This window comes from Aulonocara sp. 'chitande type north' Nkhata Bay, linkage group LG6, assembly GCF_057382095.1.
Source record: "Aulonocara sp. 'chitande type north' Nkhata Bay isolate Kocher_YH1m ecotype deep benthic linkage group LG6, A_spYH_male_GT1.1, whole genome shotgun sequence".
Taxonomy (NCBI): Eukaryota; Metazoa; Chordata; class Actinopteri; order Cichliformes; family Cichlidae; genus Aulonocara; species Aulonocara sp. 'chitande type north' Nkhata Bay.
In genome coordinates this window covers 39,578,691-39,594,708 of record NC_141349.1, presented here as the reverse complement: position 1 = coordinate 39,594,708, position 16,018 = coordinate 39,578,691, and the positions used below count along the sequence as shown (strand labels likewise).

The window sequence follows — 16,018 nt, the reverse complement described above, 5'->3', positions numbered from 1 at the left end:
AGCAGCTGTCTGGGTGGCTGGTCTCAGACGATCTTGGAGGTGAACCTGCTGGATGTTGAGGTCCTGGGCTGGTGTGGTTACACGAGGTCTGCGGTTGTGAGGCCGGTTGGATGTGCTGCCATATTCTCTGAAACGCCTGTGGAGACGGCTTATGGTTGAGAAATGAACATTCAATGCACGGGCGACAGATCTGGTTGACATTCCTGCTGTCAGCATGCCAATTGCACGCTCCCTCATTGCTTGTGGCATCTGTGGCATTTTGCTGTGAGACAAAACTGCACATTCCAGGGTGGCCTTTTGTTGTGGGCAGTCTGAGGTACACCTGTGCACTACTCATGATGTCAGATCAGCATCCTGATGTGGCACACCTGTGAGGTGGGATGGATTATCTCAATATAGCAGATGTGCCCACTACCACACATTTGGACTGATTTGTGACCACTGTTTGGGAGGGATGGTTATATTGTGTATCTGGGATGAATTTTAGGTCTCTACGTCCATCCCATGGGGAATGGGAGCAGTAACAAAGGTGTTGCGTTTATATTTTTGTTGAGTGTATATAAATCTTATAAAGTTTGTATCTGTCTTGTGTGAAACTTGTATGAAAAGCATACAAGAGTGAAAACAGATATAAGATCCCTTGAAAAATTATATAATGAAACTTGTATGTTGTGGATACTTACTAAAGCAATATATGAAAGTATTGAGAAAGTGGCCACTTTCATGAGTAAATCATATAAGTTTTTACTATTTCTTTTCCATATGGGTTATTGAGAGTAATATTTATTCATCAGCACTTAGCTGATTTTTTTTTTAAATCTACCTTTTAGTGTTTGCTGCTTTTCCTTAAATAAAGCTGCAGATGCCTTTGCTGCGACCCCCCTGTGTGGTGCGACAGGTGCCGATCGCACACTGTAGCCCTGCTGTGTAAATGTAAAGCAGCAATTAAGTCTCTCTTAGAAATGCCAGGACGTCCAAGCTAAACTGTGAGCAATACCAAGTTAACACCTTGCGTGGGAGTCCTGGCAGAGCACCATTACTTTGAATGGTGGGAGCGACCTTCATTGAAGCACTAGGAATTCCCTCCACTTGACAGCTGGCTCTCACGTACGCCCTACACTGAGCATGTGCTAATGCTGTCAGAGATGTTTGGGAAGAGAACTGCTGGCATGCTAATCTGTGCTATGTTTGCCACAAGGCTGAGCTGAACTGAGCAGTCCATGGCAAATAAAGCGAGGTGCTGACAGTAGTGCTACCAGTTGTTCAGGCTTCACCACTGGGGTGGTACTGGGAGATAAAAGGGAGCTTTGATTTCCCAGGTTACCATGGACGGTCACAACAACTGGGTGAGTCTAATAGCAGGGGCGGTAGCCGCAGCAGTTGGTTTATGAGTGATATCACCATGGGGGTCCACCAGCATGGAGCTTGCAAGCTACACTAATTCAGTCATATACCCACATGTGCTGCATGTCACATAATGAGGGTTTGTGTGAAATACAGACGTCATCATTGTCTGGAGAGCACATTAATAAAGTTAGCTCACACTTCAGCTGCCACGGTGATGAATCTGTTTCTGTGACAGTTGACTTTAATCTCCAAACCACCAATGTGTACGTTACTGAAGGTTTGCCCTCCGTTACACAGAACTGACAGTATTCATTCATTCATTTCCACGCACGGAAATGAATGAATGAAGCTTTTTATTTTCAGTCTAATTGTACTATTAATCAAACCTGGGAGTTCATGTTAGTTGCATCTGGCAACAAAAAATTATTTTTATTCATTTATTATTTCTCTGTTTAGATTAATTTTATTTCAGTAAATAAAATCTGTAGAGGTTAAATCTACAGACAATTTGATGAGTTTGTGCTTAAAATAAATATGTGTGTTCTCATAAATTCCTTTTAATTTGGTATTGTCTTAGAGTCAATTCAAAAACTTAAAACTATGAGTTTTAAAACTTAGAAACAGTTAACATTAAGTTAGTTATTATTAATCTCTGGTTCTCTTCCACAGCATGTCTGTGTCTTTCTCCTTTCAGCCCCAACCAAGCAACAGACCAGCAGATGGCCACTCCTCCCTGAGCCTGGCTCTGCTGGAAGTTTCTTCCAGTTAAAAGGGACTTTTTTCCTTCCCACAGTCACCAAAGTGCTTGCACATAGGTTGGGGTTGTTGTTGATTGTTGGGGTTTTTTCTCTTTTCTCAGTGTCATTTCTTTAGCTTACAATATAAAGTGCCTTAAGGCAACTGTTGTTGTTATTTGGCACGAGAAAATTATTTTATCATTTTATAATAATATGAAATTGAATTGAACTGAATAAGATCATTTTGTCAAATTGTGATTATCTAACCAGTGGCAGCAGATGGCTGACCTCCCTAGCCATGGTTTCCTGGACGTTCTTCCTCCCCACTTTCCCTTGTATATAGGGGATTGTCTTTAGCTTACAACAGTATAAGATGAATAAATAAATAATAAATTCACAAGTAAAACTAACTCATTCAAATAGTTAACATATAATCAAATAATTTTAACTCCCAACTTACTTTACTTTTTTTTATAAGTTTAAAAAACAGACATACTGGAAAGTAGCTCTGTGTCTCTAACACATGTTAAAGTAAATCATGGTTATTTATTTTCATAACAATGGAAATAATTTTAAAATATATTTTTTCTTAGTTGAAAGAAATCCAACTCAACTGGGAAAATGAACGAACATGCGAACATGCATATTTGTGGTGTATTTCTGCATGCTGGCTTCATAAACCGATGGTATTAACATGTTGTCTTTGTTAGACACAGGGCATGCTTTAACTGGCTTTAACTGAGTTAACAGGATTAATCAAAGTACTTTAAAAAGAATTTAAAATAAAACATTTAAGTTACATTAAATTTGAAATACAGAATGAATTTTACCTAAATATAATATATGAAGTATATTTTTTTTGATAAGCTTACACAGCATTAAGTTTAAGACCAACACCACTCCTTCTTGGGGTGCTATCTGATTAAATCTTCCAGCAAAACTATAAAACTTATTTGCCCTAATTATAATTTTTTGAAAGAAATTTAATTTAAATGCAAAAAGATAATGTACCAAACATTTACTTCAGATTCTTGGTACATAAACAATGAAAATACATTTGGCACCAGCAGATGGCAGCAGCTCAGCACCAGCATGGAGCATCAGTGACCTCCTCATCTTACTGCAAACAGGCTGTGAGAACACTGCTTCTACACTCGTCCCACTCAGAAGAGCACAGCTCTCACCACTGTTTCACTTCTGCTGACCAAGTGATTTCACGAACAAGAGATCATCTGCAATATTTTTATCACCTGAGTATGCAGTGTGTTAAAAATGTTCCTCGTCCCCAAGGTGAGAAGTTATAATATTTTATCTCAACTGAAGGGCATATTTATTGAAGTAGAAAAAAAAAGCAAATCAACAAATACATAGATTCAAGAAAGTAAAGAGAGTGATTTTACTTTTATTTTGCAGGTGCAGCTAGATACAGTAGAAGTGATCAAAGGTCTGCAGGTTGAAAATAACACAGGATGTTGTGCTTCTGTGTGTGGGCCATAAAATACTGTAAACAGAGACATTACATTTAGAATTACAAAGGACATCTGAGATCTAGAGTTCGGTCACAAGCTCTAAGTTTTTGAAACCAACTAATTCATCTTTTGTTTTTTTGCTTGAATTCTTCTTGGGCATGCTGGAGATCACAGCTCATGGTGGCCGTAGTCTGGATATAAAGAAACATTTTGCTTTTTTCTAAAAAGAAAACCAAACAAACAAAAACCACACCAGGCATTTTGACTTATCATACCATAGTGTGATGCATCACTGATGTACTAAGTAAAACCTGAGAGGACCAGTAAGCCACTACAGTCTGAGGATGAATTCACCAAAGCACCATGCAGCAGCACAGTGACGAGATTTCTTGTTTCAAACTTCCTGGTTGGTTAGGGTCTTTCTGTGTAAAGTTAACTTGTCTTCTTTGGCCTGCTTGCACTTCCCGAGTGCTCCCACATTACAAATACATGCATGTGATTCAAAAGCTGACTATAAGTGTGGATGTGATGGTTGTCAGTTCCCCTGCAGTGGAAAAGGCAGTTTGTCTATGGTCTACCTTCTAGCTGGAATAGCTGGAATAGGCCTCGACGCCTATGTTGAAGAAGCAGTTAAAAAAATTGATGGATAATGATAAAGCCTGAAGCAGCTTATCAGCAAGAGCAGCTTTATATTGCATAAAACATCCATTCACACTGTCCATGAACTGATTCCCTGGCTCCAGAATGATTTGTGGTATTTTCTAGAGAACATGGAGACAACTTCTCCCAATTTTTTGTACTGTAATTTGAGATGTATTTGTGAAAATATGAAGCAAAATCTCTCTTCAAAATTTCTGATACAGGATACAAATACAGAAAACCAAAAACTCCAATTCTTTTAGAATTTTCTCACAATTTTTTTTTAACTTTGTGAAACAAACTAACAAACACATAAACTAGGTACATAACCTCTTTAGTTGAGGTAATTCTATCTCTATTTTCCCTGATGAATTCCTACTGGGACCTAAAGTATGTTTGCTACTGTTTAGTCAGTTTAGAGTATCTCACACAAGAGGCGAATACAACAGGCTTCAGAAGCAAGATGATTTATTTTAGCTATAAAGAGAAATTGATTATATTTACTTGTGCATTTCAGGATCTTTATTTTACCATCCTAAGTTTAACTGTGGTTAACTATAGATCGACCAGATATTAAATCCTGCGCTGCGAGTTAAGAAGGACCAGAGGTTGTGAAGTAAACAGCAAACCAGCCTAGACAAGACCCACCTACTTACTTACTGTTTCTGTGCCCATGGGAATGTACTTTGAGGACAGGTGCAAAGTCTTGCATGCTGTTCATATCTATGTTTTTGTTCACGTGTGTGTACATGCATGCATGCATATCTAGTCAAGTGGGGGTGTGGCGACCTCTACAAACCCTCTCCATCTCGCTGTGGTTCCATGGGAACCTGTGTGCAGTTAATCCCCCTTTTGGTTGGAGAGGGCTTCTCCAAACAAATCATCCAGCTCTAAGACCCGCTGCTCGTCAAGTGGGCTCCTGGCTCTCTTTGCCAAGCCTCACCAAAAAACCTCTTTTTTCATATGCTACACATAAAACAGCTACCTACCGTGAGGCAAATCCCCTCGTCTCTGTCTCTTTTCTTCTAAGAGCAAAGGAAGGAGGAAGGAATGGGGTGTGGATAAGCCAGACCAGCAGGAGACTGTCAAGTTGAAGAACTAAGATGACCTGTTTTGGAAATGGGAGTGAGTCTGAATAATGGCTGCTGGTAAAGGGGTCATTGTTTGATAGCAAGAAATTGAGGATAAAGGTATAGATCTCAGCACTTTGATGTACTTTCCTTTATTATACATAACAGTACTGTACTGTGTAATGAACTCTGTGTCAAAGTATTTGTCTGGACTGGACTCATTTTCTTTACTGTGTGTTTTTTTTTTTAATATCTGCACAGTCTGAGAGGAAGGAGTGTATCACTCTAGTAAATCCGCTGATTCTGACAAAGATAAGGAGTAAACCCGTCATCGTTTATGTATGGTCAGTTACGTATACTAATATAGCCATTCGACAGTATCATTTGGTCTGTGATTTTAGTCCATTGTGGTTGGTTACCAGTAAACATGATGATGTATCGTGTGCCATTTAAATTTTAGGTAAATGCTATTGTTATGAAATGAAAATGAAAAAATGCTTCAAAAAGCATTGTATCATATTAAGTTTTAGATTTGGATTAATAACTTGTTACTAGGCAACACAACCATATACAATACAATACATATCATCACCACCATCACCTCTGATACAGGTTGGACCCTTCACAGTCCTAAAATATACCTGTGTGCCAATTTTATTTGCTCAGCTCCTCATCTTACCTCCACCAAAGAGCTCATGTGCTTGTTTCTGATTGTAGGAGGAGTTTGTGGGCAAACAAAGAGATTTTATAAATGATATTAGACCATCACCCGTTTCAAAGAAACATGAGTATAGTTACTCTTAATAATACACACTGTTTACTGATTTAAAATGGATTTAATCTGAACCAATGAAATTTTCAGTGGACAACCTACATGTTGCTGTGAGTGTGCTTATTTTTATCAGCTAATACCACTTAGGTTGGTTATGAAGTTACATATCAGATGTAGTTAGCACTAATTACTATTTACTAAATAATGTATTATGAAAATATGAGAATTTCACCACATTAACTGAAATACTTCTTGGATGGTTTGTACGAGCAATAATCTTTGTCACGTATTCCATGAAAAAGGGTCCAACAGTGGAAAGACGTCCACTTCAATGGCATGAAGCAGAATTGTGTCAAGCAGATGCTTTCCAGGTAGCTCACCAGGTAGATTACAAAACTCACCCCCACTGTTATGAAGAGGCAAACTATGCAGGTCAAATTCATCATTTGTACCATTCTCTAAATATCCATTTAATTCCATAAAGTTTAACATTTAAATGTTGCATTCTGTGAGAACTGCTTTTGTAAATAAATTCCTGTTTTCTTATTTTTTTTTCTTCTGTATTGTCTTGCATCCCTGATCAGATTGCATAAAATAATTCGATTATTTATTACTGACTCTTTGATTTGTGTAACCATCCACTTAAGAGTCTGGAATAGGGATTTTAATTCCACAGATTTATCAAAACCAAAACATATGGTAATGTTGTATGAATCTGGAAGTGCACTGGCAGACTCTTCGGGCTTCTGGTTTTACCTCTTCATTTATTGGTCTGCTCGTTATTGTTCAGCAATGCAAATATATTTTTAAAAGGTACTTATTCTACATATTCCTGTGGCACTCCTTTAAGACAAGCAGGGCAAGCAGTACTTGTGTTGTGAAGTCTAAATATAGCCATAAATGTACATGTCTGTATAGCCACCAACAGTTCCTAAAACATGGAAACACACCACCTTTGAAATATAAAATCTGCAGTAGGCTGAGATAACAGTCCATCCCAGTTTAGCTGACTCCTGCACCACAGCGCAAACACCAATGCTGAAACGGTCCTTTAGGCATCTGTTGTGTACTGTGCCATCTCACGCTAGCTCCAAAATCATGTAGTGGGAAGTTGCCTAGAAATATTCAACATTACAAGCCCTAGCGGGAAAGGTTCCTGATCCTTCAAATACTGCCACATGATCAGGGACTTTCTTGGGGTAAAACAATGTCCCTAGAGCTTCATTTGGACCCTGGTCCCTCTGGTTGAAACAGGAAGACAATTTGAATTCTTCAAAAGCTTCTTGGTCCCTGCAGGGACTTCCCATGGGGGAGGTTGCTTCAGCGGCAACACATCGCCTCATGTTTTAGATTCTGAAGTTATGACTGTCAGCACCGAGGACAACACAGAGTGTGCACGCTTGATGCATGCTGCTACTCTATACGGTGCAAAAGCTTTGATGGACCTTGAATACACACAATTGTAGCCCTTGAAACCCAGTCTTTTTCAAAGCCTGCAGCACAGAGGTTACTGCCTGCCCTGACTGCTTAATGGTAACAGGCTAAAGCTGCTGGTATCTGGGCTATTTATATGTGCAAGTAGGAGTCACGTCTGCAAGTGTAATCTGTCTATACTTAATAAATTGCATTCACACATTTTTGTATTTATTTATTTTAAAGTATTTAAAGATGAGATCCCTTTGTAGAGACGATGCACTGTAAAGGAAAAGAAAGCTCAAAAAAGCTTTATTAGTTCTTTTAAAGAAGGCTTAAAAGGGTCTTTGATGTTACATATTAACATTAAAGGATGGTTTATATTTAAAAGTTAATGCACCACAAAGCTGGTATTTTATTTTTATTTTATTTTATTTTTACTATTTAATTTTTTCTTGATTCTTTTTCAAGCCTGTTTGTTAGGATTGAGGGACAGTTATATTGGTAGTTATCAAGCATCCACAAGACTGAAAAATGAAGCCAACATGGAAGTGTCAAAACTGCAGTTCATCTCATAGCAGGCTGCAAAAATGTACAAATACCGTAGACGTCATTTTAACGATGGTGGCCAAACGTATAGAGAAAGGTGTTATTCAACTACATAACACACACACACACAAACACCCAAGAAGCTGAGCACAGTATGAGAACTAACTCTAATATGAACCTGTTTAGATTTACTTGTTAAATGTTTTGTTGTCATTGTGTAAAAAAGCCGAATGCCATGAAGCCTGTCAGAATCTTACTGAATATTTTAACACAGTCTTTGTTGTAAACATGTCTTTATTTATTAACTAAGTCTTTGTTTATTTCACACGCAGTAAGACATTCTGAATGCAGTAAGAAAAATAAACCTGTAACCTAACACTGGTAACACTAACTAACTAACACTAGTTAGTTAGTTGGTAACACTAACACTAACTAACCTAACACTGTAACCTAACACTGAGCTTAAGCAGTTAAAACAAGACCTATCTGCAGGCTATTACGTTAGTGTGCTATTATTAATAAAAACATTTAGCTGTGATTTGGCAATATTATTGAAATAATTGCACTGAATAAGAAAATCACACAAAAGCAGCGCTGTCTTTGCCGGTGCTTTAATTTGCAGATTTTTTAACATTGATAGTACAAAGAAAAGCCTGAAAAAGAATCAACAATTCTTTTCATAAAGCTGCCTCTGAATGCATTTGATGAATTGCAAAGATATGTTTTTACATAAAAGACAAAGCAAAATGAAAAAGCAAAGAAATAACATCAAAGGTTAATGAAAAATCAGATTTCGGTATCATCATTCAGTCTTTTAGCATAAATCTTTCCTGGCTCTACAACAAGCATCTCATAGCTGTTGGCGAAGGCCTCCGTCAAAAAGGGACTAGAAGGTATCGGCACATAATCTTGACAAAGCCTACCAGCAAGATTTGGCGCACACTCCACTTTGTATGAAAAGAAGAAGGTGCCATGCTTAAACATGCAGCTTTCGGTCACGTTTCCGCTACGCAGGTCAATTGAACACTTGCCAAGCAGATCACTGTTCCAGTATGTGTCTTCATCATAAACCACAAAACTTAGTTTATTTTTACTGTTGAGCTTGATGGGTCCAAACTCAAATACCTCTGACCATTTGGGATTATCATTGTTCCGTATAATGGCAGTGCGCTTTACCTGTTTACCATATTTAACCATCACTGAACCATCTGTCTTAGTACAGCAGTCACCATACAGGCCCTTTGCATAAAGTTTGAACACCTTCAATGTTGCGAGGCCTTTCCCAGCAGGGCAGCAGTTCGCCTGGACATTCTGGTTACTGTTGCAGACACAAGCACAAGGATCTCTTTTGTTCACTCTGTGGCCAATCTTACAAGTTTCTGAGCACTTTTTCAGCAGAGCATTTCTCTTAATGTACTTCTCCACCTCCAACTTCAGTCCAGCAATGGCAGAATGATTAGTTGGCAGTATGGTGTGCAGTGGCTTTAAGTTGTATTGGACCACATCAGGTGTAGTTTTTAGTGAGTTGAGCCATTTCTTATAAACAGAAGCATCTGACTGCGCTTGAAAGAGTACATCAGCTCCATCGATGTTTCCACCAGTGACCTCTGTGAACCGCTCATGAAATTTACCACTAAAGCTTGGCATGGACAGCTTTTTCTTTATTGAGTTACAGTACTGCATCATTGACTTAATGCTACTAGAATGAGCAAAGCGTCTCGAAGCCTCGACTAACAAACAATCATTGATTACTGTTGCTGACAGGCCGTTCATGGTCGCTTCGCATGTCCTGACAGCAGTGATGGCCTTCATGTCTCCTCCGAGAAGAACTTGTGTTATGTAATGCGTGCCATAGGTATCGATCAAAATGCGATATGATTCCTCTGTTTTTTGTGAATAAGCAGGAAGGGAGTTCACAGCTGATTCAAATTCATGCGTCAGTGGAGGTTTTGCTGCCAGTCTGTAGCTGTAAAAGACATGGATCACAAACAGTGGTTATAACTTCTTAATTTAAATCTCAATCAAAGAAAAAGTTAATTCTTTGTCTTTTTTTAACCAATTTGCTTTTTAACTGCTTTTGCTATAGGTTTAAAAAAAATGGAAAAATTCAAGCTAAGGATTTCCAAGTTAAGCAACATACACATTTGGTAAAGAGCAAACCACACTCACCGGTAAACATTACAAGAGAGAGAATGACGGAAGAAGGTGTAACGGTCTTTCTTTGACTTTTGCATGGCAAAGGTGCATTCTTTTGACCGGGAACCTCCATAAATTGGCTGAAAAGGCAGAGTGGCGTCTACAGAGAAATTAAGGCCGCTTTCCCAGTCATTGGAGACAGCTGACACAGAATCATTGGCAAACTTTTCAACGGAGTCGTAGACTATGCTGTAGACCTTCAAATCACACCTGGGGATGATTCTCCAGTCCACCACAGCAACAGGCACCTTCTGCTTTTCTTTTTTCATGAAGGGGTTTCTCTGCAGCTTACAAGAGCCATTCCCAGTCTTCCACGTTTCAGTGTCGATGATGGAGGCTCCTTTCCTCTCCATTTTGACAATGTCAAAACCTTCTCCACCCAGATTGTAGCCGGGGATGAAATTAGCCTTTTTACACTCGTCTGGTGTACCAATGAAGCTCACGCTGGAAGGAAGGCACGGAGGACTCCAAGCCCAGCACAGGAGCAGGAAGTGCCACAGCATAAACATCTGTGTAGATGAAATAAAAAATAACAGAAGAACAAAAATAAAATGGTTAAACAAAGCAATCTTTAAATTGACACTTTCAGCCCAGTGCAATAGTTTCATAATGACTATGAAGAAGACCTTACCTTGACTGTGAACTGCAAACTGTGATCGTGCTGTCAAAGTCCGACTGACTGTATACTGTAACATTAATATACAGGAGGTGGAGTCAATACTGTCTCATCTAATTATCAGCATTCACACATTATGTGCACTTCACCATGTTCAAAAAGTCTCACAGAGACTTTTTTAAAACAGTTTTTTTTGTTTTTTGTTTCACATGAAGAATTTTCTGAAATTATCAATCTGAACAAAAACAAAAAGAAAATGTTTACTTGTCAGACTGAGTCCCAAATAAATGGATTCGTTTAGAAAATAAATACGAATGCAAAACAGAAGCAAAATGCATCTTTCAAGACATCTTTTGTTTAAAGGTGTCCTTTAATATGTCCTGTATCCCAACCCAAAATGAACAAATGTGAAGTCCAGAGAAGTATTTAATAAATAAAAAATGTGAAGAGTATTGATTGTGGGCGTGCAGAATAAAATAAATCGTATGTGTGGAACTTCTCGCTACTGGATTCCGCATTTTTAAAGGAGTTGGTCGTATAAAAACTACTATACACAAGAACCTAAAAATGTGAGGGTGAAAAGTTGAAAACGGGCTGAGTTAACACCACTACGGCTCGCCTCGCCCTTACACGTACACAAACAGCCTGTTTGCGATCACAGGGCGTAGTTCTGTTTCTGAGAAAGTAATGTGATACTGTGTTCTTTAAATGTGTTGCACAATGTTAGAGGAAAAACTTCCTATCAATGTAACATGTTTGTACATAAGCTTACGGAATCCTAATCCTGTGTATATATATATATATATATTTATTTTTTAAAGCTGGTGAGATCAAGTAAGCTTTTGACATCCTTGAACGTCTGAGAGTTAAACTATTTCCACTCCACCTTTACTTTGACCTTTTTGTAAAATATTTTCACAATAAAAAACAGAAATGAGTCCAAACAGATTCCTTCCATCAAAAAAACAAACAATAAAACCATCCATCTGCCCATCCATTTTCTTTTGTTTCTCCAGTTTGGAGTTACAGGTATGCTGGAGCCTCAGGTGTCATAAGGCGGGTTTTCACACCTATAACAAATTTAAAATCACCAGTCGCTCAAGCATGTGTGTCTTTGCTCTGGCTGAGGAAGCCAAAAAGCCCCAAAGATTTTATCAAATTACCAGTACCTAGACCAGCTATATTCCACTACTTCTGATGTGTTTATTTTTTTTTTTGTTGATTTTTTTGTTTGTTTTTTTGTTTGTTTGTTTTTTTACATTTCTTCATTCATCCATCCATTTATTCATTTTCCTTCATCTTATTTTTTTTGAAAAAATTGTGGATTGGAGGAATGTCTCTGTATTTAAATACATATGTTGACATAATAGTTGCAAAAACAGTGTGTATGTTCAGATCATGACTGGTGGGGTTTGTACAGGGAAATATCTGGAATTTTGCACATGTGCATTTAGAACAAAGGTTTCCTTTATTTGCATAAATGTGGCTGTTTGGTTTGCATAAAGATGTTCGGCTTCTTCTGCTGCTGTCCATCCTGTGCTGCAGTGTTACTGCACACATCCATACTGGATTTCTGCTTCAGTGCTGTAAGTAGTTGCAGTTCACATATGTACCACAAAGTGGCGCTAGTTTCATGTAGAAATGATGGAAACACACATAACAGACTTCAAACTTTTCCATAGCTTTTTTTTTTTTTTTAGATTTTCTGTATAATTTATAAACCTTCCATGTTTCTCTGTGCAGGAATAAATAATGCTATTAATATTTCAATGTGAAATCGATGATTGGTCAGGATGCTGCTGGCTGCATAACAGTCAGAACTATAAACATGCATTTTACCCTTCATTATGCAGTTAACACATTATAACGTGACTCTGTAATAGCAGGGTTACACTGTTTACCAGCTACCGTCTGTCTTTGTGGAGTGTGCCTTTTCCCTTCTGTCAAAACAGCCAGATGAAGTTTTTGAACTTGAGCTGTTTGACCCGAGGGAATTGATGCATCTATTCTCTATTTATAACACAGACAGGAGGTGTGCCATCACACAGAGGCAAAGTGATTGGTCGGGATCCTCAGAGGACTCTTTGTGCTTCTGTAAATACGCAATACACATGGGGAACATAGTTGCATCTGCTCTGTGAAAACATGTATGCATGCAACCATCCACGCATTGATCTACCGAAATGAATTCTTTGGAGATTGCAGATGTGTTCATGCATGCCCTATATGCATACAAGAAGGCAAACAAATTCACATGTATGCTTTAATGCCTATACACTTTCACAATGAAAGAGTTACAGTTTGCTGCTGGCACTCCCACATTATTGAAGCATACGTACGTATTTTCAAGATGTTCTGCACAAAATGAGCTTTTTCTTCCTTAAAGGTTCAAAGAAGCTCAACAAATACACACATATCATATCCACCAATGATGTCTGTGAATGTGTATATCATACCTAATATAAGTTTCCCACGTGAAGCTTTAAACTTCACGTTAACAGATACTCACGGAGAGAACTGCCTCGGTTTTCTTTCATTTAAGAGTGAAAAGTGGCACATGTCAAATCACTACCCACAGACCTTTAATGCCTTAAAACTGGCTCATGGATAGCTTTTAGTCTGACATCTACTGACACAATAATTCAGATAGATAATGTAGATTTTATTGGACAAACAATGCAAGAGACACATGCAAATGCACGCAATGATGTTGTTTTACAGAGTACAAGAATGCTGGGTTTTGAAAGTGTCACAAATATGTTTGTCATTAATAAATTAAGCAAAAATAAAACCCCAATTCTAAAAAAAAAAAAAAAGTGATGCTGTGTAAAATCTAAATAAAAATAAAGTGTTATCATCTGAAATCTCATGAACCCATATTTTGTTCATAATAAAACAGAAAACATAAACAAAAATTTCAAGGGTATTTTGAATTTGATGCAACATATCGCAAAAAGAGTTGAGACAGGGTCACGTTTACCCCCCTTTTTTAACATCGGCCCGTAAATGTCTGGGAACTCAGGAGACCAGCTCAGAGTCTTTTGAACTTCTCATACAAGATTCTAGCTGCTCAACAGTCCTGGATCTTCTTTCTATTATTTATCTTTTCACAATGTTTTCAAGTCAATGAACATCACCACAAATGAAGCAAACGCACAGACACCGATGTTGTTTTTGTGACTGCTTTACTGGCACGTTTTTAATAAGAATACATGAATGCAGTAATATTGCAATATATTTGCGATTACTATATGAGGCAGGAATGGTTCCACATGATAAGCAGTTAAGCAGAAATGAGAAGCAACAATATAAAAGTAATGTATGCATCACATAGTCTCCCTTTGTCCTACTTCAAGTCCCGGCTTGACTAATTTGCCATGCTGCTCACCAGTTTCTCCAATGAGGATACCATTTCTGGTATGAAAGACTTTGGCCAAAGAGGGACTCATGGGTGAGGGGATATACTCGTCACAGTAGTCACCACCTAGGCTTGGTGCACACTCTACTTTGCAGGAAAAGAATAATGTACCATGATTAAGCATGCAGCTGTAATTAAACCAGCCTTTGCGTGGTTTAACCTGACACTGCCCAAGATGATCACTGTTCCAGTATCTATCCTCGTCGTATACATTTAACACCAATTTGTCTTTCGTGTTAATAGTGATTGGTCCAAACTCAAATACCTCCGACCAACTGGGGTTATCATTGTTTGGTATAATAGCAGTGCGCCCTATCTGGTAACCATATTTAAGCTCTACTGAACCATCTGTCTGAGTACACTGGTCTCCATATAGATTCTTTGCATAAAGATTGAACACCTTCAATGTTGCACGACCTTTCCCAGCAGGACAGCAGTTCGACTTGATATTTTTATTACCATTACAGACACAAGCGCAAGGATCTCTTCTGCTGGATCTGGAGCCAATCTTACATGTTTCCGAACATTTTTTCATCAGTGCGTTTTTCTTAATGTACTTTTCCACCTCTAGCTTCAGTCCCGCAATGGCATAATGGCTGCTTGGCAGAATCATGTGCATGGGCTTTATATTGTATCGGACCACATCAGGTATGGATTTAAGAGACTTGACCCAGTCCGTCATAACGGATGTTGATTGCCCTTGAAAGAGGATATCAGCTCCGTTAATGTGTCCACCAATGATCTCTGTGAATCGCTCACTAAATGTACTGCTGAAACTTTGCCCATGGTTTAACTTCCTTTTCATTGCCTTGCAATTTTTGTTCATGGTTTTAATGCTGGCAGAGCTCATGAAATTAACTGAGGCCTCCACTGTGAGACAGTCGTTGACATCTGTAGCTGACAGGCCATTCATGGCCGCCTGACAGGTCTTGATGGAAGTGACGGCCTTCATTTCTCCTCCTAGATACACTTGTGTGATGTAATGTGTGCCATATGTCTCAACCAAATTCCGGTATAAATGCTTGGTTGCAGATGAGTAATAAGGAAGGGCCTTCACAACCGATTCAAAATCATGACTCAGTGGAGGATTTGCTTTTAGTCTGTAACTGTAAAGGACAGAAATAAAACAAAAAATTAAAAAATTGTCTGTCTGCAAATAACATAACTACTGGAATAACATAGAAAGATTTGCATATATAGGACTGTTTACTATTTGTAGTTTTTAGGAATTGAATTAATTCTGTTCAAATACTCACCTGTAGAAGTTACACTTGACAGAATGGCGAAAGAAAGTGTAGCGATCTTGTTTTGACTTTTGCATGGCGAAGGTAGATTCTTTGGAGTGGGAGCCTCCAAAACCAAGCCCAAGTCCAACGCTACCAGAAACAGGAATATCAAGGCCAACTTTCCAGTCATTGGACACAGATGATGTGGAATCATTAGCAAGCGTTTCAGCAGAATCATAGAGTGTACTGGAGACTGATAAACTGCACTTGGGGAACATTCTCCAGTCCAGCACGGCGACAGGGACCTTCTGTTTTACCTGATTCATGTAGCTGTTTCTGTACATTCTGCAAGTGCCATCTTGAAGTTTCCACGTTTCAGTGTCGATGACATAGGCGCCTTTTCTTTCCATCGTCACAATGTCAAAGCCTTCTCCAGCCAAGTTGTAACCAGGGACAAAGTGAGCCTTTTTGCACTCCTCTGGTGTACCAATGAAGCTCACACTGGATGAAAGACACAGAGGGCTCCATGCCCAGCACAGGAGCAGGACATGCCACAGCCTTCCCAT

The 16,018-nt window shown here is 38.6% G+C and overlaps 2 protein-coding genes across 2 annotated transcripts; both read right to left on the bottom strand.

Annotated features, from left to right (window-relative positions):
• Positions 1-8,603: 8,603 nt before the first annotated feature.
• Positions 8,604-10,831, bottom strand: LOC147328493 (perforin-1-like). The gene is made up of 3 exons (XM_086297706.1): positions 10,824-10,831; positions 10,166-10,701; positions 8,604-9,962 (listed from the first exon to the last, which is right to left on the bottom strand). The coding sequence occupies exons 2-3, from the start codon at positions 10,699-10,701 to the stop codon at positions 8,783-8,785; spliced, it is 1,716 nt and encodes a 571-aa protein (XP_086153832.1). The 5' UTR covers positions 10,824-10,831; the 3' UTR covers positions 8,604-8,782.
• Positions 10,832-13,459: 2,628 nt separating this feature from the next.
• On the bottom strand, positions 13,460-16,018 carry LOC147328492 (perforin-1-like). The gene is made up of 2 exons (XM_086297705.1): positions 15,483-16,018; positions 13,460-15,332 (listed from the first exon to the last, which is right to left on the bottom strand). Exons 1-2 carry the CDS (start codon positions 16,016-16,018, stop codon positions 14,135-14,137), a joined length of 1,734 nt encoding a protein of 577 aa, XP_086153831.1. The 3' UTR covers positions 13,460-14,134.

Excerpts from the sequence above, each read along its gene's own strand:
- LOC147328493 (XM_086297706.1), bottom strand. The coding sequence starts at position 10,701 with ATGTTTATGCTGTGGCACTTCCTGCTCCTGTGCTGGGCTTGGAGTCCT. Across the intron at positions 9,963-10,165 it reads CTCTCTTGTAATGTTTACCG|CTACAGACTGGCAGCAAAAC; the intron begins GTGAGTGTGGTT and ends TGTCTTTTACAG.
- LOC147328492 (XM_086297705.1), bottom strand. The coding sequence starts at position 16,018 with ATGGGAAGGCTGTGGCATGTCCTGCTCCTGTGCTGGGCATGGAGCCCT. Across the intron at positions 15,333-15,482 it reads GTCAAGTGTAACTTCTACAG|TTACAGACTAAAAGCAAATC; the intron begins GTGAGTATTTGA and ends TGTCCTTTACAG.